Raw genomic sequence first — 23,931 nt, forward strand, 5'->3', positions numbered from 1 at the left:
CCTGAGCCAAAAAGTTTACCCACCCCTGGTCTAGAGCATCTACCACCAGAGGCTGCTGACAGAAACGCCCGGAGACCCCCAGTCTAATGACGTCCCTTTAACAGAACCTCAGTGCTGCACACGCTGCGAGCAGGGACCGGCTTGTAGGAGGAAACCATGGAGAGTTAAGCCAAAGTTATGGTTGGACGTCGACGCAACGACGCAAGGGGGTTTACAGACCCATTACGTCCTTGCATACCCACCGCAAGGGCCTGACGTGTGCCTCGCAGAAATTGCGGACATAGCGCCCCCCCTACCGTTGTGGCGATGAATTGCATAGCGGCACGTAAACCAGACGCAGAACCGCAACAGGTTTCACGACGGCGTCGAAGCGACTGCGGTGGTCATTCGCGTTGCGTTGACGCGTGGAACCCAAAAAAACCAACCTGCGTGTGAGTCAGCTAACGAACAGAGGCCGACACCCGGATCATGAGCACCGTGGGGGTCCGCACAGCTTTTATTAAACATAACAAAACAACAACAGGTGTAACGTCGGAGGCTGCAGACCCTGGAGGTGGAACCAACCGGAGGCGGGCCCCCCGGGGGATCGGTTGGCCAACCACCGACACGCCGCACCGCACACGTCCGCTGGGACGGTCCGAGGCTCCGCCCGTCTCCTTCCGCCACGGCCCAGCGGGCCGCAAGGCGAGTCCCGGAGACACGTTCCACGGGCCCCCGTGGCGCCGAGTGGACACGCGCGCCGTCGGGGGAGTGACCCGCCGGCGAATTCACCGAATTCACCGAACCAAAACACTAGCAGGGCTAACTGAAAACACAACAGACACTTAGCACCGCGCCGCGCACCACACACAAACACACACATCAGCCGGGCTCACGCTGGAGGGCTTAGTCTCTCTCTCGCTCTCTCTCTCTCTCTCTCTCTCTCTCTCTCTTTCTCTCGCTCTCTCGGGTCGTCCTATATCAGAGGGGCGGCGGGGGGGTCCATCTCGGGGGTCCCCAGGTACTGGCCGCAGTTGGGGTCCCCCCGGACCACGGGGGTGACGGAGATGGGCCGGCCCGTGACGGCGTTCACACACCAGCACTCCCCGCGGCGGCCGTGGAGGGACATCTTGCACTGGGACAGGACCGGGAGAGAAGGGGGGGTTACCGGGGCAACGGGGGGTTACCGGGGCAACGGGGGGGTTACCGGGGCAACAGGGGGTTACCGGGGATGAGGGGGGTTACTGGTTAACTGACCATCTCTAACCTGACACCTTAACTAACCATCTCTAACTAACACCGAAACTAACCCTCTCTAACCTAACACCTAAACTAACCATCTCTAACCTAACACCTAAACTAACCATCTCTAACCCAATAGCTCAACTAACCACCTCTTACTTAACCATCTCTAAGCTAAACTAACCATCTTTAACCTAACACCTAAACTAACCATCTCTAACCTAACACCTAAACTAACCATCTCTAACCCAATATCTCAACTAACCACCTCTTACTTACCCATCTCTAACCTAAACTAACCATCTCTAACATAACACCTAAACTAACCATCTCTAACCCAATACCTGAACTAACCATTTCTAAACTAACACCTTATCTAACCATCTCTAACCTCACACCGAAACTAACCCTCTGTAACCTAACACCTAAACTAACCATCACCAACCCAAACCCCTAAACTGACCATCCCTAACCCACAGAACGCCCCTAAGCTGACCGAGGTCCCCCTGGGTTCCCCTCCGTCCCCCTCGGTTCCCCTTGGTTCCCCTCAGATCCCCTCGGTCCCCCTGGGTTCCCCTGGGTTCCCCTGGGTCCCCCTCGGTTCCCCTTGGTCCCCCTTGGTTCCCCTGGGTTCCCCTTGGTCCCCCTTGGTTCCCCTGGGTTCCCCTGGGTTCCCCTGGGTTACCCTGGGTTACCCTGGGCGACCTGCTCACCTGTTTGAGGTTGTACTGCCCCCTCCTGTCACAGTTGGGGATGTGCAGGGCGTACAGGTCCTCCAGCGGCCCCCTGTTCTCCCTGAAGGGCATCCTGGAGATCCTCTCCAGCACCTGGTCCAGCTCCAGCTGGCACTGCGTCTGGCAACACACAGCGAGTACCAGCGAGTACCAGCGAGTACCAGTGAGTACCAGTGAGTACCAGCAAGTACCAGCGAGTACCAGCGAGTACCAGTGAGTACTAGTGAGTACTAGTGAGTACTAGTCGGTACTAGTTGGTATGCGGACCTGCTTGGGCCGGGCGGGGGCGGGGTCTCCTCCACCTTGTTGGTCTAGTTAGTACTAGTTAGTACTAGTAGGCGATAGTTAATATTAGTTAGTATAGTGACCTGCTTGGGCCGGGCGGGTCTCCACCACCTTGTTGGTCTAGTTAGTACTAGTTATTACTAGTTAATACTAGTTAGTACTAGTTAATACTAGTCAGTATGCTGACCTGCTTGGGCCGGGCGGGCCGGGCCTCCTCCACCTTGTTGGTCTAGTTAGTACTAGTTAATACTAGTTAGTACTAGTTAATACTAGTCAGTATGCTGACCTGCTTGGGCCGGGCGGGCCGGGCCTCCTCCACCTTGTTGGTCTAGTTAGTACTAGTTAATACTAGTTAGTACTAGTTAATACTAGTCAGTATGCTGACCTGCTTGGGCCGGGCGGGCCGGGCCTCCTCCACCTTGTTGGTCTTCATCTTGGTCTTCATCTCCTGGCGGTGGAGGCGCACGGCGCTCTCCTTGGGCCCCAGCCAGGAGGGCTCCTTGCTGGGCTTCCAGCCGGCCTCCTCCCCCTCCAGCTCCACCGCCGCCTCCACAGCCTCCCCTGGTGGTGGGAGGGCGCACAGCACCAGGTCAGCACACGCACATGTACACACACACACACACACGGACAGATGAACACGCATGTACACACACACAGATGAACACACACACACTGACAGATGAACACACATGTACACACACACACACACACACACACACTGTGTATATGTGGCCTTGGGCCTATATGTATGTATTGTCCGTACCTGTACTGTTATTATTGTAAAGCAGCTTTATATGACAGCATGCAGTCCACGACAAATTTCCTTCAAGGACAATAAAGTGTATCTTATCTTAATCTTAACACATACATGTACACACATACAGGGATAGACACACACACACACACATACATGTACACACACACACACACACCCACACACATACACATAAGGGGATAGACACACACACACATGTACACACATACAGGGACAGACACACACATACATGTACACACACATGGATGGACAGGCAGACACACACACACACATGTACACACAGACAGACAGACAGACAGACACACACACTTTGGTTCCTGTAAGACTCTGCTGTCTCTCGCCCCCTCCCTCCCTCCCTCCCTCCCCCCTTCCCCCCCTCCCTCCCTCTGCTGGGAACACATCGCAGAGGCCAAAGGTTAACTGGAATCAGGTGTGTGTGTTGTGATGTCTTACATAACCCTCCCTGCTGTGATTGGACGATCTCCACCCTCTCCAAGTGATGCTTATAGAGGGTGGAGACTGTCCAAACACACACACACACAGCCTCCCCCCCCCCCCCCCCCCCCCCTACGTTTACAAACACACACACATACACTCCCCCCCTACATACACACACACTCATGTCAAAACACAAATGCAAATACACACACACACAAGCACACACACACACACACACACTCTCTGTGGACCCCTGGTGGTCTGCGTTGAGGACCGTGTTCTCGCGGCCCAGGGATTAGCTAGAGCAAACAGGGCCGCAGTCTGGGCCCCGCCCGCCCCCGCTCCCAGGAATCCAGCCCCCCTGGGGGGCCGGCTGCCACGCCCCGCCCCACCTGGCCCACACATGGCTCAGGGTTTAACGGGTTCCGATGGAGCACTCGCGGGCTAGCCATGATGTCACCATGGGAACCGTCTTGAGGCCATGAACTGACTTAATGCGATGAATTGACTTAATACGATGAAGTGACTTAATACGATGAAGTGACTTAATGCGATGACGTGACTTAATATGATGAAGTGACTTAATGCGATGAAGTGACTTAATGCGATGAAGTGACTTAATGCGATGGTGACTTAATGTGATGAAGTGACTTAATATGATGAAGTGACTTAATGCGATGAAGTGACTTAATATGATGAAGTGACTTAATGCGATGAAGTGACTTAATACGATGAAGTGACTTAATGTGATGAAGTGACTTAATGCGATGAACTGTCTTACTACGATGGACTGACTTAATGCAATGAACTGACTTAATGCGATGAACTGTCTTACTACGATGGACTGACTTAATGCAATGTACTGTCTTAATACGATGAACTGTCTTCATACGATGAAGTGACTTAATACGATGAACTGACTAAATAATATGAACTGACGCATGTAGATATAAAGGGCTCATTCTAAATCACGAAAACACACAGATTCTTATTTTCATGTGATTATACACTGATTAAAACATACTAATGAATATTCAATTCCATTTCTGCCAGGTGTGTTCCCCTACAAAACATATGATCTAACTAAATATGATGAATTTACTTAATATGATGAACTGGTTTAATATGTTGAACTAACTTAACATGAACTGGCTTAAGACATTTGAACTAACTTAAAATAATGAACTGATTATATTAATTAACTTGATATGATGAACTGACTTTATGCGATGAACTGACTTAATATGATGAACTGACTTAATATGATGAAGCGACTTAATACGATGAACTGACTTCATATGATGAATTGACTTCACATGATGAAGTGACTTAATATGGTTACTGGCCCTTTAAGAGGCCTGTCCTTGGTTTACTAATTAACTTGCTAGCCCTACACTATAGTCAAACTTTAACCTTTTCTTGTTGTTGAGGATCACAGTTCATAGAACTGGTTTATGTTTACGAGAGAGGAACCAAGGTCTCAAGGTTTACATTGAGGGGGAATAGATTATCCAACGCACACATTGACATCTTGCCACTATTCCCACCCAGTTAGTTTATTTGAGTACCAGTGTGTATTATTTGATTTAGTTGTATTTTCTGGACCCATATGTGTCATTTAGTCCTTAAATCACAACCCAAAAAGAACTAAATGTATTTACCAATACTGCCGTTATCAACAATGCCTTCCTACCGTTAAAAACTATGAGGGAACAAAAAAAAACTATCTGCAACTATTGGGGCTAAACTCAATGCTATAGTAAGCCATTGAAACATGAATTAAAACTGAAACTGTTGTTAATTCGTGGGTTCCTTTCTAACGGTTGTGAAACTGAAACGATTTCCACTGTTTAGTTCCAGCGGCCCTGGCGCTGTCCCCGCTATGTGAAGGCGTGCAGGCCTGGGTCTGTCTGGGTGTCATCCCTGCTCCTTCCACTAGAGGTCAGGTTGGGGCTTTCGCCACCGGTAGCGCTGCTCCTCACCGCGGTCAATTAGGGGCGTTTGGTTCTGTCGATCCCTAGAGGGGGAGCAGGAGGAGGAGCAGAAGGAGGCGGAGGATAGCATAGAGGAGAAGGAGTAGGAGGACAGCATAGAGGAGGAGCAGGAGGATAGAATAGAGGAGGAGCAGGAGGAAAAAGGCAGCATAGAGGAGGAGGAGGAGGAGGAGGACAGCATAGAGGAGAAGGAGGACAGCATAGAGGAGGAGCAGGAGGATAGAATAGAGGAGGAGCAGGAGGAAAAAGGCAGCATAGAGGAGGAGGAGGAGGAGGACAGCATAGAGGAGAAGGAGGACAGCATAGAGGAGGAGCAGGAGGAGGAGGACAGCAAAGAGGAGGAGGAGGAGGAGGACAGCATAGAGGAGGAGGAGGAGCAGGAGCAGAGGACAGCATAGAGGAGGAGGAGGAGGGCAGCATAGAGGAGGAGCAGGAGCAGAGGACAGCATAGAGAAGGAGGAGGAGCAGAGGACAGCGTAGAGGAGGAGGAGCAGGAGGACAGCATAGAGGAGGAGGAGCAGGAGCAGGAGGAGGAGGACAGCATAGAGGAGGAGGAGGAGCAGGAGGAGGAGGAGGACCTCGTAGGCCTACAGGAGGAGGAGCACTGAGTGAAATACAATATCATTCAATGAGCAAGGCCAGGCTGAGGTTCAGAGGTGAGCTTCCCTTTGGGCGCGCTCGCACACACGCACACACACACACACACACACACACACACACACACACACACACACACACACACACAGAACATGGATCTGATGGGGTTGCAGAACTCGATATGAACGGACCACTTTACACTTTACTTTACTACACCTTACCTTACTTATTATTACTTACTACGTCTGTTTTTGTTTCTCTTAGTATTACTTACTATATTTTATTATTATTATTATTTATATTGTCATCTATGCTGCTACTTATTTTTACTTACTTACTTTATTTTTTACTTGTTTTTATTTTTACTGATCGTTATTGACGTGATATTGTATTGTTGCTGCTATCTGGCTGTTGAGGAACCAAGCTTTAGAATTCGAATAAGATGAAATAAAAGTAATACTGATTTTGATTCTGCCAGTGACGGGTCTGGTTCAACCTGAGTCTGACCCCCCAGCCGCCCCTCCAACACACCGGGTCCAAACCTCACCGCGTTTAAAGCGCTTTCTGTGTAATCTCGTCTGCTTCTCGTGAAAACGGTGTCTGTGGTTTAGTTTCCACCGCTCAAAGTCTCAAGTCCACGCCCGGGGAAGGAGGAGGGGGGGCGGGGGGTGGGGGGGGGGGGGGGGGAGATCGATAGACTGCCGCTGTGTTCCTACTGTTCATGCAACTCCTGTCCAACCCGTCCAGCCTTCAGCTAGTCCTTCTCCCGCTGCACCCTAACCATCACCACCCTAACCATCGCCACCCTAACCATCACCAGCAGACATATAGTCTCTATCTCCTACTGCTGACCGCCTTTACACACACACAGTTCCCCTAAAGAGAGCCTGCTGCACCTCACTATGCGCCGACACGCTCCCATTCTGCACGACAGCACGATGAGGAAACCGCATTTCATCCCATCCTAACGGCCGGCCCCGGGGCTGCTTCTTCCCCGGCCCCCGGGTGTAGCTCTCCCCGGCTCCGGGTGTAGCTCTCCCCGGCCCCCGGGTGTAGCTCTCCCCGGCTCCGGGTGTAGCTCTCCCCGGCCCCCGGGTGTAGCTCTCCCCGGCTCCGGGTGCTGCTCTCCCCGGCCCCCGGGTGCTGCTCTCCCCCGGCCCCGGGGGTGCTGCACCGCCCCGGCCGGTCTAGACACTCTCATTAAACATTGATGGAAGAGGAAACAACCGGAGCTGTCCAGTCACTGACCGCTGCTGGCGTGCTCCCGGGGGGCATCCAGGCTCCAGGTGGGGGGCTCCGGGTCCATCTGGTGTCCGCACAGCCCCTGTCCCTGCACCAGCTGCTCCAGCGGCAGCTCCGAGTCGGGTTGCGGGTAGCACCGCAGACCAGCGGAGCATCTCGGCGTGTACACCCCGCAGAAGTCGCCCTCTTGCCGGGCGCACACCGGGCAGCAGCCGCAGCCCGGCTCCCGCACGATCTCCGTGCACGTGTCGGTCGGCGGCGGGCACAGTGCCTGGCGCTCCGCGGTGCACGCCGGGCATCGGAACACCATCTCGGCCACGGAGGCGCCGAGACAGAGGAGCAGCAGCAGCAGCAGCAGCGGGCAGGAGGTCCGGTACGGAGCCATCCTGCACGGGTTCGGTCTGGAGATGGTATGCGGCGGTGGTGGTGCTGGTGGTGCTGGTGCTGCTGGTGGTTGTGGTTGTGGAGTGCGCGGGTCAGGTAGTGACAAGGGGGAGTCGGGGAGACAAATGTGCAGACGGACAGCCGGACCGGCGCTAGGACCCTGGGGAAGCCGCGGTCCCCTGGGTCCTAGCGCCGGTCGAGTGTGAAGTGAGTGCCGTCAGCTCCACCAGGAGGCCCATCCTAATCGTCAGCTCCACCAGGAGGCCCATCCTACCGGTCAGCTCCACCAGGAGGCCCATCCTATCGGTCAGCTCCACCAGGAGGCCCATGCTACCGGTCCGCTCCACCAAGAGGCCCATGCTACCGATCATCAACAATAGACCATCGATAAAACATAGAAGCAGTCCCTACTGGAGGAGACACTGGTTTCAGGCCGGTTAACCAAGGATTAAAACCAGTCCCAGTGAACCATTGGGTCCCATCTCAACGAAGCCTACACAAATCTCAACTAAACTGTCACTTTTTTTTTTTTACTTTCAGGAAACATAACCGCTGATATTCAGTTGGCCGAACGGACCGCTGAACTACAAATGTCCCCGCTCTTCAGTTCATAAATGGGTCCCCGCCGGTCAGAGCTGGAGTCTTGGTGTGTGTGTGTGTGTGTGTGTGTGTGTGTGTGTGTGTGTGTGTGTGTGTGTGTGTGTGTGTGTGTGTGTGTGTGTGTGCGTGTGCGTGTCACTGCACACTGTCAGTGTGCCCGCCCCCAGTGAAGTCAATATACCCCTTTACCACCACCGCGGTTCCACTGCTGGTTCGGAGCCAGTGCCAATCTCAAACCGCTTCTTGTGTATCACTGTGAGCCTGACCAATCACATGCATGGTTGTCGTTTGACAGCTGTCACTCATAACACTGTAACCATGGGCCGGTGCAAACTGTGTTTCATCATTATTTTCTTTATCAATCGTTGACGGAAGAATAATGTCAACATCAACTTTTAATTGACGAACACATTTGCCCGTTTGGATTTGCAGAACCAGGGACTTGAAACAAAGATGAATGTGCTATTGTCTCCAATATTGTGCAGCCAGTACCGACATTGTGTTACGTAGTGAAGGCCTCCTCTATGTCTGAGAGCATCCCTCGCATGACAGAGACTCTGAATTTACTCTGCCGCGACCGCCTCAACACAAGAGTCACTGGTGACGACTGGTCAGCTCAGCCACTCCCACTGACACCCTCTCGCCAGCAGGTGGTGCTGCAGCGCACCTTTTCGAGGGTTTCAGACGATACAAAGTACAGCAGAACTGTACAGCAGAACTGTACAGCCTTGAAGTCACTTTAGTTACACTGTTTTAACCTCCCAGCATCGTGACTTCAACAAACATTTGCTCCGTCTTATCTTATCACTTGATAAGGTTCTGGGTGTGTTCTGGTGAAGCCCAGCCCCCGGCCCCGACATCAGAAAGGCTTTAGGTGTAGTTCGCTGTTCGTCTACTTCCTCGTTCGATCTGTCTTCACTGAGGAGCCCAGCAGCTCAATCTTTATTCAGAACCTCTAGAACCGTGTGAACGTTCTGTCTCGGTTCTGAACACTTACTTTGTGTTTTGGTGAACACCTGAATCTCTTCCTTCAACGGATCTTACTTTCCTTCTGTGCTTTTATATTTTCATACGATACGGAGCAGCAGACGTTTTCATCACGGAGAAGCTAAGGTACAGGTCGCTAAATGTCATGTTCTCTTTAGATTATTGGTCATATATTCTCACTGTATTGATATGTTCTAGATGAATCTGTTTCAGGTCCCAGTTGAGTGCTTCCAGGTTCCTGCTGTAAAAGAGAGGTTGATCTCTTTTTTACTGCATGATGCATTTTACTGCATGTGTTTGTGTCCAGGTCTCCAGTCTACTATGGATGAGGAGAGAGAGGAGGGGGGTCCTACCTCTAAGACCTCACTGTCTGGGGCACATGGCCGCCGGAGCAAAGCTAAGAGGTAAGAAGAGAATCTCTCTGTCTGTGACTGTTGTCCATCTCAGAGCTCAGCAGTGAGCAGCATGACTCCATCATTAGTCTGAGTAACAGCTGTGTGTGTGTGTGTGTGTGTGTGTGTGTGTGTGTGTGTGTGTGTGTGTGTGTGTGTGTGTGTGTGTGTGTGTGTGTGTGTGTGTGTGTTGAAGGCCAGAGCAGCAGAGAGCAGACTCCCCTGGACCCAGCTGTGTCTCCATGAAGAGTGACCGCTCTATGGATCATCCTGTTGGGTTTAAAGATGGAAATCAGTCTATTGAGAAGAGGTGAGGATTTCTCAGAGATCATAAAGATACAGCTTCTATCTATTGAGAGAAGGTAAGGATTGATTAGGGATGATTATAGGGCAGTAGTCAACCAAATCAAATCTTGGTTGTCTTAAATTCAACAAACTCTAGGACCAATCCATTGGTCGATGGTGAAAAGATGATGATAAAACAATGTGCATTGTCCGACCAATGAGAATTTGGTCCAACACGTGCATATCAATCAACCAAGCGACCAGAACCTGACAGCCCTAGAGATTATAGAGATACAGCTTCTATCAAACGTCCATACATCTGGTTCTGTTTTTTTCTAGTTTTCGAGTCCAGCAGCAGAGAGCAGACTCCCCCGGACCCAGCTGTGTCTCCATGAAGAGTGACCACTCTATTGGTAGACTGATTAACTTTAAAGATGGACGCCCCTCCATAAAGAAGAGGTAGTACTTTCAGACGATGAAAACAGACCTGTTGGTTGTCATCAGACTCTACTGATACTGATGTTTACAAGTCAAGAAAAAACAATAGATTGTGTGTGCGTGTGTTGTGTTGTTTTGTGTTGTGTTGAAGCCCAGAGCAGCAGCAGAGAGCAGACTCCCCTGGACCCAGCTGTGTCTCCATGAAGAGTGACCACTCTATTGGTAGACTGATTAACTTTAAAGATGGATGCCCCTCCATAAAGAAGAGGTAGTACTTTCAGACGATGCAAACAGACCTGTTGGTTGTCATCAGACTCTACTGATACTGATGTTTACAAGTCAAGAAAAAACAATAGATTGTGTGTGCATGTGTTGTGTTGTGTTGAAGCCCAGAGCAGCAGCAGAGAGCAGACTCCCCTGGACCCAGCTGTGTCTCCATGAAGAGTGACCACTCTATTGGTAGACTGATTAACTTTAAAGATGGACGCCCCTCCATAAAGAAGAGGTAGTACTTTCAGACGATGAAAACAGACCTGTTGGTTGTCATCAGACTCTACTGATACTGATGTTTACAAGTCAAGAAAAAACAATAGATTGTGTGTGCGTGTGTTGTGTTGTTTTGTGTTGTGTTGAAGCCCAGAGCAGCAGCAGAGAGCAGACTCCCCTGGACCCAGCTGTGTCTCCATGAAGAGTGACCACTCTATTGGTAGACTGATTAACTTTAAAGATGGATGCCCCTCCATAAAGAAGAGGTAGTACTTTCAGACGATGCAAACAGACCTGTTGGTTGTCATCAGACTCTACTGATACTGATGTTTACAAGTCAAGAAAAAACAATAGATTGTGTGTGCATGTGTTGTGTTGTGTTGAAGCCCAGAGCAGCAGCAGAGAGCAGACTCCCCTGGACCCAGCTGTGTCTCCATGAAGAGTGACCACTCTATTGGTAGACTGATTAACTTTAAAGATGGACGCCCCTCCATAAAGAAGAGGTAGTAGTTTCAGACGATGAAAACAGGGCCCCGTTTCCCGATAACGATGGATCCATGCTCGTACGATCCATCGTACGATGGATCTCACGATGCATCGTTATTTTTTTGCGAGCGTTTCCCGAAACTCCTCTTAACATGAACGCGCGTGCTCTGCTCTTACGACGTCGTAGGATTGTAGCTGTCTACTGACACGGTGCTGAAATGGGCTCCGTATGAGGGGGAGATGCAGGAATGTTGTTGGATTAAACTATATTTTGTGGTAGCAAAAAAATATCTCCCCATCAAGGCCAACAGCAGAGTAGCCTACGAAAAGAATAGACTAATATGAATGCTACAAATATTAAAACACAATTGATTTGGTCTAGGCCGACATATGCTATATCAGTCCTAATCCCGCACGCACAGTGCGTACATTGTTTCACGGCATTTTCTCCCCTGAAATAATTCCATATTACAAAAATAAAAAATAGCATGTGTCTGTGTGACAACTAGGCCTATAGCATTTATTTAAATGTGCTGATTTCTGAAACATGCTTTGCGCCGCAAAGAGGGCAGACTTTCTCTGATTCCTGCATTCCGTTTCATTCATTCATTCAGTGATTGGCGCGCCGCGCACTCTCTAGAAACGTTGGTGTCAACATTAAAAATGCAACGTTCCATTCATTCATTTTCATTCAAACGCAGAGGCATTGACACGGCTATTGCTGTTGCTGGTCTAGATCGATTCCTGCCCATATTGTTGGGCAGGGGTATGATGATGCGGGCAATGTAAGCGGGAATGGCACGCATCGATTCGCAACACAGATTCCCGCAGCAGTCTACGTTCACTGCAGAAACCACACTCTCAACTTGGCGATTGTACACTCCACTAAGGTCAGGGATGTTCGTAACTGTCTAGACATGGTTCAATAAATAGTGAACTTCATCACAGCCTCACCGACGCGCCTACAGTGCTTTATGGCAAACAATCGCAACAAAAAACGCCTGCAGAAATTATCCGACACCCGCTGGTCTCAGCATGATTCATGTACAGTATGTCTTCTGTCATTGATCAATATGAGGACATTTTAACCACGATGGTTGAATTAAAATCAGAGGGAGACAGCAAGTGTCGCTCGCAAGCGACCTCCCACACGAGCAACGGAATCATTTGATTTTATTATATGCCTTGTGATAGAGTTGCCTTGTGACGTGGCGTTTGATCGCCTACATTTCGACTGCGCATGGATTTTTGGAATTTTAAATTGCTGCAATAAGTTATATTTGTGTTGACTTCTAACATGTCTCTGTCTTTGCTGTTTAAATCTAACAGTAGTCTACGAGTAATATATATGCGGGAACCACTGTTTTTGGGGTATTGCGAAATTGCGGCAGCTGGACATTCAGTGGTATTGGATGACGTGTTTTAATAAAACACATCCAATACACGGAGTGTCCAGCTGGTGACTCCACTGAGGCTATAGTAACGATGCATCCTAGTGCTCTACGAGTACCCCTGTAGCCGTCGTTAGCTACGAGGGTTTTAAAGACGTCGTTACGTAACGATGCTTTCGGGAAACGGTCCGAAAATTCTGCGATGATCGTACAACGGTTTTAACAACGTCGTTAGGCTAACGATGCTTTCGGGAAACGGGGCCCAGACCTATTGGTTGTCATCAGACTCTACTGATACTGATGTTTACAAGTCAAGAAAAAAACAATAGATTGTGTGTGCGTGTGTTTTGTTGTGTTGAAGCCCAGAGCAGCAGCAGAGAGCAGACTCCTCTGGACCCAGCTGTGTCTCCATGAAGAGTGACCACTCTATTGGTAGACTGATTAACTTTAAAGATGGATGCCCCTCCATAAAGAAGAGGTAGTACTTTCAGACGATGAAAACAGACCTGTTGGTTGTCATCAGACTCTACTGATGTTTACAAGTCAGGAAAAAAACGTGTGTGTGTGTGTGTGTGTGTGTTCTCCACAGACACCAGGAGAGGTCAAAGGTTACCAGTGCTCAGTCTGTACAGCAGCATCAAACAGAGATGGAGATGAACCAGGAGGAACTGGCCAACACACTGTGGGGCGGTAAGAGACTCTTACTTTGAAGACAGAGGAGACTATTATTTTGAAGGGCAGAAGAGATTATTATCTTGAAAAATTGAGAAAGAAAGAATTGAGAGCAATTTCAGATTTCTATTTGTTCTGTTCAGACTAAATTACATAATGTGAGACATACATTTCTAACTTCAATGTGGGGATAAATTTCCTCTTGGGGGTTAAATGGTTTGATCCAGAGATGTAGGGTTATTGTGGGGGGGTCAGGTTGAATGGTTTGATCCAGGTATGTAGGATTATTGTTGGGGTATCAGGTTTAATAACATAAAACAACTAGAAAATATAATCCCACGCATAAGGGATTACTGTGCATAGAAATGCCTGTGATCGTTATGATCTCTTTTGCAAGTCTATAGTAGTACGTGTCAGAGAATGGGCGGACGGTGAAATGACTTCCATTGTAAGAAATAGTATTTTAAAAGTGGAATATCTCAAAGATATGAAAAGTCATTGCCCAGATGTATGATGACCTAGACCTCTGTGACAGATGTTGAATGGAATCGATTGGTTCGGTAGTTTTGGCCACATTAATTGCACAAGTTTGGTCGGAAGAAGAATAACGGAAAAGGGATATCAAGATTGTGCATTCCTATGCACAATAATAACATAAAACATTAAACTGTGGCAACAGCAGAATAACTCAGTGGAAGAGATGCAACACTATCTTATATCAGCATAGCAAGTCACTTTACACTGATTCACTATCATTATTACGTACTATCATCATACCAATCATACTGCTGTGGAAATATCAAAATAGTCCTGAACATTTTGAATCTGTAACATGCAGTCCTTGTCACGACCAGCTTCACCCACCACAAGTTATGAAGCCACTAAACATGATGAAGTTGATAATTTAACAGGAAATATTGACCAGGTTCCACTGATGTCACCTTCCACTAACTGATGTCTTCTGTTGTTTTCACTTTTAGGATCTGATGCTGTCGAGTGCCAACATAAAATCAAGTCTCATTTGAAAAAGAAGTTCAGGTGTGTGTTTGAGGGAATCGTTAAAGCAGGACAGACAATACCTCTGAATGACTTCTACACAGAGATCTTCATCACAGAGAGAGGCATCGGAGAGGTCAACCAGGAACATGAGGTCAGACTGATTGAAACATCTTCCAGGAAACCAGCCATGGAGGAAACACCAATCAGATGTGAGGACATCTTTAAACCCTTACCTGGACAAGATCAACCAATCAGGACAATAATGACAACTGGAGTGGCTGGCATTGGTAAAACCGTCTTAACACACAAGTTCACTCTGGACTGGGCTGAAGACAAAACCAACCATGACATAGATTTCACATTTCTCCTCACTTTCAGAGAGCTGAATTTACTGAAAGGGAAAGAGTTTAGCTTGGTGGAACTTCTTCATCACTTCTTTATTGAGACCAAAGAAGCAGGAATCTGCAGATTTGACCGGTTCCAAGTTGTATTCATCTTAGATGGGCTCGATGAGTGTCGACTTCCTCTGGACTTCCAGTACACCCCGATCTGTACTGATGTCACAAAGTCCACCTTGGTAGACGTGCTGCTGACAAACCTCATCAGGGGAGACCTGCTTCCCTCTGCTCGCATCTGGATAACCACACGCCCTGCGGCAGCCAATCAGATCCCTGCTGAGTGTGTTGGCATGGTGACAGAGGTGAGAGGGTTCACTGACCCACAGAAGGAGGATTACTTTAAGAAGAGATTCAAAGACAAGACACTGGCTAGCACAATCATCTCCCACGTCAAGAAATCACGAAGCCTCCACATCATGTGTCACATCCCAGTCTTCTGTTGGATCACTGCTACAGTTCTGGAGGACCTCTTCAAAACATCCCAGAGAGTAGAGGAGATACCCAAGACCGTGACTCAGATGTACAGCCACTTCCTGAGGTTTCAGTCCATACAGGGGGACAGGAAGTACCATGAGAGCGCTGAAACAGATCCACAGAGTTCAAAAAGCCAGGAGATCATTGTTTCTCTGGGAAAACTGGCTTTTAACCAGCTGGAGAAAGGCAACCTGATCTTCTACGAGGCAGACCTGGCAGAGTGTGACATCGATATCAGAGCAGCCTCAGTGTACTCAGGAGTGTTCACCCAGATCTTTAAAGAGGAGTGTGTGCTGTACCAGGACAAGGTGTTCTGCTTTGTCCATCTGAGCATCCAGGAGTTTCTGGCTGCCCTTTATGTCTCCTGGTCCTTCATCAACACTGGGGTCAATCTGCTCTCAGAAGAACCACCAACCTCCGAGGAACATAAATTCCTCTTCTACCTGGATGCTGTGGACAAGGCCTTACAGAGTGAGAACGGACACCTGGACTTGTTCCTCCGCTTCCTCCTGGGCCTCTCTCTGGAGACCAATCAGATTCTCCTACAAGGTCTGCTGGGACAGACAGGAAGGGGCTCACAGACCTATAAGAAAACAGTGTCTTACATCAAGAAGAAGATAGAGGAAGATCTCTCTCCAGAGAGAAGCATCAATCTGTTTCACTGTCTGAATGAGATGAACGACCATTCTCTAGTGGAGGAGATCCAACAGTTCCTGACATCAGGAAATTTCTCCAGAGAATATATTTCTCCTGCTCAGTGGTCAGCTCTGGTCTTCATCTTACTGTCATCAGAAGAGGAGCTGGACGTGTTTGACCTGAAGAAATACAAAGCTTCAGAGGAGGGTCTTCTGAAGCTGCTGCCAGTGTTCAAAGCCTCCAAAACATATCTGTAAGTTCACTAATAACATGTATTACAATACACACAACAATATATACATAATATATAATATAATATATATATATATATATAATAATATATACTAGAATATATGTTATTATAACTAACGAAACATATCTGTAAGTTCACTAATAACATGTATTACAATACACACAACAATATATACATAATATATAATATAATATATATATATATATAATAATATATACTAGAATATGTTATTATAACTAACGAAACATATCTGTAGGTTCACTAATAACATGTATTACAATACACACAACACAATATACCTGATAGTTGAATATAAAATGATGGTAACATAGAAAACATCTTTCAAGGTTAACATATAACATGTATCACAATACTCACGTTATATATTGTGTAGCCAGAGTGAAGAGACAAACTCAAAAGCTCTATTATGAAATAATAAATAAAGCCAAGAATTAATATTAATTGTTAATTAATAGTTAAATCCAGCTGTATTCAAATATATTGCTATACATATAAATAAGTAATTATCGATAAGGTTACATGCATAAATATACGTTCATTATTAATAAAAGGTAACCCACTATTTTTAAAATGTTTTAACCTGTCTAATACGTTAGGTTATATGGACGCTTTGGGTTTAACCAATAGGATGCGTTGATAAAGAGACTTCAGGGTCATCTGGGGGAAGGGTCAGAGGTCACGAGTGAGAGAGGGAAGAGACAAAGGAGGAAAGTACTTTATTCTCTGAAGAGGTCGCCCAGCTAAATGATACATTTACTCATCTGTTGTTTGAAGGTTAAATGAGTACGGGAGAGAGTGTATTCAGGGATTGTTTTTTTGGTGTTTGTGTCAGGGATGTTTTGGACGTGTCGTGTGAAGCTAGGTTGCTTGGTTTGCTAACCGCTGGAGCTTCCTCAGAGCGGGATTTAAATCATCAGAGTTGGGCACGAGGGCCACAGCAGGGGGTCGCCGTGCGCATGTAGGACAATACAATACATAATATACATAATACTACAATAAATATGAATATACAAAACCATTTTCAAACAAATTATACATTTTACAGCCAATATTGAATAAAGGATATTGAATAAGCATATAATGCATTGACTAGTATACATTAGATAAATTAATAAAAACCTCTCTAATCAAAGATTTCAAAGAAGTCCTTCATTATGTTAAAAGTAAAAGACGTAAGTTATTTTAATCACAGTTCCTAACATGTTGTGTTTATTGTGTGTGAAGACTGAATGGCTGTCATCTGTCAGAGAGATGCTTTGAAGCTCTGGCCTCAGTTCTCAGCTCCAACTCCTCTAGTCTGAGAGAGCTGGACCTGAGTACCAATGATCTGCAGGATTCAGGAGTGAAGCTGCTCTCTGCTGGACTGGGGAGTCCACACTGTACACTGGAAACTCTCAGGTCAGTTTTACTCAATGCTCAAACAGTTACACCACAAGTTCCACATCAGAAGACATTGAACAGATTTACCTCCAGAAAGTTAACAGGTCTAAATAAATAAGTAGAATGTGTCCTCTCAGGGCTCAAGATACATTTTCCACTGGTGCCACTAACTTTTTCTTTTGGTGCTTCATGCTCTTGAACAGCACTAGTGCTGCGGTGACATTTCAATGAAACTTTGCCCAAGTTTTAGTTTTCTGATCAAAGCAGAGTGTCTTCATGGGAACTTAAGTGGGTCGTGTTTCCCAATAGAGCGATCACACCGGCACCGCAATACAGCCGCACTTTAATTCATCACTGAACTAAACCATGGCAGTCTGCTTGCATCGCAGCTCCATTACCACTCATCTTATCAAACAAGACCTCATCTCACTCTATTTGTGTTGCCATGACAGTAAAAGGTGTACATTGGATTCAGTTTGTTAATGATGGTATAAGGTTTATGTTTTATTACATTCCTATTCTACTCATAATCATGTAGTCAGATAGTAAAGGACTTTGGAGTTGTTTAGTAAAGTTTAATAACATTTTAATCTAAGAACTGGCTATTTTAAGGGGCATTTTCAGGAGTTTTGTAGAATCTTTATTGATCTGACCTCCAAGTAAGTCATATTTTGAAGATCTACTATACTGACATTTAGTTAAACTAATAAAACATATCTATTAAGAAATTTCAAATAAAACATTTAACCCAGTTCCTAACATGTTGTGTTTTTTGTGTGTGAAGGCTGAATGGCTGTCATCTGTCAGAGAGATCCTGTGAAGCTCTGGCCTCAGTTCTCAGCTCCAACTCATCTAGTCTGAGAGAGCTGGATCTGAGTACCAATGATCTTCAGGATTCAGGAGTGAAGCTGCTCTCTGCTGGACTGGGGAATCCACACTGTACACTGGAAACTCTCAGGTCAGTTTTACTCAACAGTTACACCACAAGCAGTGGCGGTTTTGGGCACGGGCGAAGCGGGCAGCTGCCCGGGGCGGCATTTTTTCATGACACAATGGGGGGGGGGGCGGCACAAGAACGCACTTAAAAAATAATAATAATCTGCGCCGCGAAGCGGTTTTCTATTATCTATCATATCACTGTGTGGGGAATTGGCACATTGACGCCCCCTGCAGCTGCAGTGAGGCGCCCCTGCTTGCTGAGAAGGTGCCATCACAGAAGCTGTGTGAGAAGGGGAAAGGGGAGGGGGCGCGGGGGACAGTTCACCTCTGCGTCTCCGGAATGGAACGGACAAGGAGGGGAGCGGGGGATCCACTGTTAGCGCAGATTAAAATCCTTATTGAAGCCTGCAGGGTTATGTGATAAACATACGGAGGAACGCGGTCGCTGAGCTGCCCTGCCCCCAACATGACACGTTAAACTCAACTAGAATTGCCGCCATCATCCATTTGATGTCAACAAACCATAAATAGTCGGACAACCTACAGAAACGATAGATGTTAATGTGACACATTAACTATTATCACAACTATTATCACATTATTACAAATAGACTTGGAGCAATGATTTACTGAGGAACTATTTTTTTGGGAGCATGCCTTTGCAAGTAGACGTTGCCCCACCTGCCCATATGGATGGCACGCGCCCGGTATAGAGCAACACTCTAATGGGATTAGTGGGCGAAGGTCAACCTCCACTTTCTTGCAACTGAGAGATATAAGTTTCTCTTTCACTTATGTTGTTATGATAAAACATGGCTGTTTGTGTCCCTCTCCCCCCAAAAAAGAAAAAAGAAAAAAATATATATATCAAAGTTTTTTTTCAGGCCAACATTTTTGGGGGTGCTCGAAGGGGGTCTCGCCCGGGGTGTAATTCAATGTAGAACCGCCACTGACCAGAAGTGTGTCCTGTTGAGATATGGCTGCATCTTAATCTCCCCTAGTGGGAGAGTTACATTTGACTTTGACAAGTTACACATCAGAAGACATTGAACAGATTTACCTTTAGAAAAGTAATAGTGTGTGTGTGTGTGTGTGTGTGTGTGTGTGTGTGTGTGTGTGTGTGTGTGTGTGTGTGTGTGTGTGTGTGTGTGTGTGTGTGTGTGTGTGTGTGTGTGTGTGTGTGTGTGTGTGTAGCTTGTCTGGCTGCCTGGTCACACAGGAAGGCTGTGCTTCTCTGGCCTCAGCTCTGAGCTCCAACCCCTCCCATCTGAGAGAGCTGGACCTGAGCTACAATCACCTAGGAGACTCAGGAGCTGCGCTGCTCTCTGCTGGACTGGAGGATCCACGCTGGAGACTGGACACTCTCAGGTATGGAGAGGACAGCTCACCAGCTGTAACTCATGTTGTGTTGAACGTGATGAGACAGCAGATGATGAAGGTGAATGTTTCAACATGCTGCTCTCACTTTGATTCCCCCCCAGTGTGGAGCACGGTGGAGTGTGGAGGCTGAAACCAGCTCTAAAGAAGTGTAAGTGTCTGTTTGATTCATCACAACACACACTCACTATTGAGATGGAAAGTCCATCCACACAGCAGGAGGTGACGTCCACTCATTCACGTGTGGACTTGTGTACACATATGTGTAGCTATGTTTCCCTGTGTTGATGTATGTCTAGTATGTTTGTGTAGGTGTGTGTACGTATGTGTACATGTCTATGTATAGTATGTATGAATCAGGTCTGTGTTTACACAGGTGGATCACAATGGATGTGTATTGAACCTTTGAAAGTCTAATATCTTGAAAAGTATGTTGACTATAGCTTAGATATTCCAGAGGAGCAATGAGCTCATCATGCTGAACGTTCTGATGTATAATATGTTTATGTAGTGTAAATATTACGGTAGTAGATTCAGTCTACATTTTTCTAGGCTTCAATGTTTTGACTGTGAAAGCCACTCACACACACATGGGATTTACATTTAAGTTGAACTTAAATGATCTTATAAACAATATTTTCAACTTTTTCTAAAGCTATAGCACACTAGTCCACTATAGTAGCTCTGATATGATTTAGTCTTTCTATGTTAATGTTTGTAGAGTAGATGAACGTGAAACAGGAAGAAGAAGAATGCAAGAGAACAGTACTAGTGATGATGATGACTGTGAAGGATGGTTCAGCAGATCATCTTGTCTTGTTCTCCGTCAGATGCCTGTGAACTCACACTGGACCCAAACACAGCCTTCAGACGACTCTCTCTGTCTGAGGACAACAGAAAGGGGACGGTGGTTGGAGAGGACCAGTCGTATCCGGATAACCCAGAGAGATTTGACTTCTATCCCCAGGTGTTGGGTAGAGAGGCTCTGACTGGCCGCTGTTACTGGGAGGTAGAGTGGGACGGAGGTGTTTGTGTAGGAGTGACATACAGAGGAATCACAAGGAGAGGAGATGGTGATGACAGCAGGCTTGGATGGAACAACAAGTCCTGGAAGCTTGATTGTCATGTTGATGGTTACTCTGCCTGGTACAACGGTAGAGACACATTCATCCGTCTCCCCCCAACTGGCACCAGAGTAGGAGTGTATCTGGACCGGCCTGCTGGCACTCTGTCTTTCTACAGAGTGTCCCCAGGTGGAGGAGGGTCCTCAGACACACTGACACACATCCACACCTTCAGGTCCACCTTCACCCAGGAGGACCTCCTCCCTGGGGTCGGGGTATGGGGGTATGAGTCCTCAGCGTCTCTGTATAAGTTATAGTCTCTCTCTCGCTCTCGCTCTCTCCTCACCTCTCTGTCTGAGGACACACGTGAACACATACACGTGCGCATATATTACACATGTGCGCGCGCACACACACGCATATATAAAGACAAACACACACGTGCATATATGAATACACATATATAAAGACACACACGCAAACACACGTATATATGAACACACGTATATATGCACGCACACGCGCGCACACACATGCATATATAAACACTTGAATATACACAAAGGCACACATGCAAACGTGCGCACACTGTACACATGCATATATAAACGCACACGCGCCCGCATGCACTACAGGCATTTATAATCACACACACACACACACACACACACACACACACACACACACACACACACACACACACACACACACACACACACACACACACACACACACACACACACAGGGGCGTAGCCAGGACATTACTCCTGGGGGGGCCAGCTCGGGCCTGTCTTTTATTTGGCACTTGATGGTCAAAACTTGTATTTATAAACTCACACAGGGATTATTAACGTGTATTTATAAACTCACGCAGGGCGTCACTCAGAGCGGCGGGTTTCCCGCAGCCCGTCAGGCCATAAACAATGGATTGAGTAAACGACACTGACTTTTAGATCTTCCATGAGGTTAACTAAGCAGGTTTTACAAAGACTATGTTTCTAATGTCAAATGTATTTTAAATATTGATTGATGGTAAATCTAAACATGTTTATGCTACAATATTGTGTATATTTTCAGATGTTAACAGTTTCATACTGCAGGGCTCTGATGTATATGTTGTATATATGTTTTATTTTGATAAGCCTAACATGGAACCTGATTTAAAGCAGATTTAATATTATATTCATAATGCAAGCGGCCTGGGAAAAGCTCTTGATCATGTTGTGATGGCTTTAAACTGAGTATTGATTCCTTGTGTTCTGTGGGGAACAACACAGCAGCAGAACATGTCCAGTTATTAAAGATATGTGCACACCTGTTTATGATTAGTAAAGTCTGCTGCTTCTAATAAAAAAATTAAAAAATGTCACCCTGAGCAAGTTTTAATTCTGAAAGCTAGATCATAGAAAACAGAGAAAATGTTATGTGAAAGTGGTTGAAACGTAAACCTGGAGAATCCGTGAGAAAGAAAGCGCGTCGAGAAACACCAAAATGTCAAATGAATAAATATCTTACCGGGGGTACACTAGGAGACAGAGTTTGAGAACCACTGGTCTACACCAACACTAATAATCAGGATACCAGCTAGTGCATTTCCACATCAGACTCATACGCCCGATGAGGAACATGGAGAGAGTTCTAGAAGCGAGCGGACAGGAAACAGAGCCCAGCTGCTGGCGTCTCTCCAGAGACCAGCCAACAGGACCTGGACCCTTCATCTGGACCCTGACGGACCCCTCCACGCTCTCTCTGGAGGGCGCTCAGCCTCCTGGTCCCTGGTCTCCATGGTAACCAAGGGTACCGAGACCCTGAGTCGGTCCATGCGCTGCAACATACAGACACTTTCCTGGTGGAAACTTCCAGAATTATTTTCTCTGCTCTATTAAGTTGAATCCATCACAACTTTGATATTTCTATCTAAATAGTTGTGATACCAAATAAAGCTAACGCAAGAGCCAAAAGGAAAAGTATTTCATATAAGATATGAATCATAAATTATTTTAAAGCAACAGTATAATTCCCCCCTCAGCCAGCAGGGGGTGCTGCAGCCCCTCGGCGCCAGACCTCCAGCGCCGTGTGGATCTGGACTCACTGTCAAGTCAATTATAAACTCTCACCGCTTCATAGTTGGTGTCTCTGTGGCGCAGGTGATAGAGCTGTTACGTATCTGTTCTGGAGACCTGGGTTCGATTCCGTCCTCGGCTGTTTTTGTGGGGATGACTGTATGGTGAATGGATGCGTGTGAATTGATTGATGTGAATGACTTAATTCACAACAATTAATTTGCCCGGTCAGTGATTCTGGAATGGGAATGACTGTCTGGGTGAATGGATGGCTGTGAATGAGTGCACTCATTCAACAGTCATCCATTCACATAGTCATTCTAAATGAATGTGTGAGAGAATGGATCCCTCCACCAGACAGATGTTCCCACGGACCACCGTGGATGAAATGTGACACATGTCCCCAGAACAGATAGGAAACAGCTCACCAGCGAGGGTCCTCTTATTGGTCAACCACTCAAAGGTCAATTAAGATAAATATGTATTAACCCCTCACTCCCAGGAGAGTGTGGATATCAGGACTACAACCCATGTCCTCACATCGCTGCAATATCATGACCTCTGCTCATCATCTCTCTCCTTTGTACCACCGATACACATTGTTCAAAACTTGGAGGTTATACTTGACCTGATGTCTGGTCGTCTTGTTGACGTTAGAATAGACGAGACTTAAGAAGATGCATTGATAGTCCTGGTGGTCCAGTGGTAAGAGTGTTGGTTAACACTATGGAGACTCTGGTTTGAGTACCAACTCAGACAGGCAGTTTGAAAAGTTACTGTAGTCAAATAACACTCGGTCCAATTAATCAAGTTCTTATTTCTTCTACAAATTGTACGGTCAGGTAGAACTTAAGAAGTGTTATTGTCGAAGTGCAGTGGTTTGGGTGTTGGTTAACACTCTGTAAGACACCACCAGGATG

The 23,931-nt window shown here is 46.8% G+C and overlaps 2 protein-coding genes across 2 annotated transcripts; one reads left to right on the plus strand and one right to left on the minus strand.

The window, feature by feature from the left end:
* Positions 1 to 258: 258 nt before the first annotated feature.
* igfbp2a (insulin-like growth factor binding protein 2a) lies at positions 259 to 7,767 on the minus strand. Its single transcript, XM_084487661.1, has 4 exons — positions 7,293 to 7,767; positions 2,626 to 2,801; positions 1,935 to 2,075; positions 259 to 1,114 (listed from the first exon to the last, which is right to left on the minus strand). The coding sequence occupies exons 1-4, from the start codon at positions 7,669 to 7,671 to the stop codon at positions 956 to 958; spliced, it is 855 nt and encodes a 284-aa protein (XP_084343787.1). The 5' UTR covers positions 7,672 to 7,767; the 3' UTR covers positions 259 to 955.
* Positions 7,768 to 8,999: 1,232 nt separating this feature from the next.
* LOC311369641 (uncharacterized protein) lies at positions 9,000 to 21,404 on the plus strand. The gene is made up of 14 exons (XM_084487864.1): positions 9,000 to 9,383; positions 9,565 to 9,661; positions 9,846 to 9,959; positions 10,761 to 10,877; positions 11,008 to 11,127; positions 11,245 to 11,361; positions 13,097 to 13,213; positions 13,325 to 13,425; positions 14,388 to 16,167; positions 17,413 to 17,586; positions 18,353 to 18,526; positions 19,702 to 19,875; positions 19,989 to 20,035; positions 20,715 to 21,404. Exons 2-14 carry the CDS (start codon positions 9,579 to 9,581, stop codon positions 21,263 to 21,265), a joined length of 3,669 nt encoding a protein of 1,222 aa, XP_084343990.1. The 5' UTR covers positions 9,000 to 9,383; positions 9,565 to 9,578; the 3' UTR covers positions 21,266 to 21,404.
* Positions 21,405 to 23,931: the final 2,527 nt, after the last annotated feature.

The sequence above is a fragment of the Micromesistius poutassou genome (genome assembly GCF_964030765.1).
Source record: "Micromesistius poutassou genome assembly, chromosome: 24".
Lineage (NCBI taxonomy): Eukaryota > Metazoa > Chordata > Actinopteri > Gadiformes > Gadidae > Micromesistius > Micromesistius poutassou.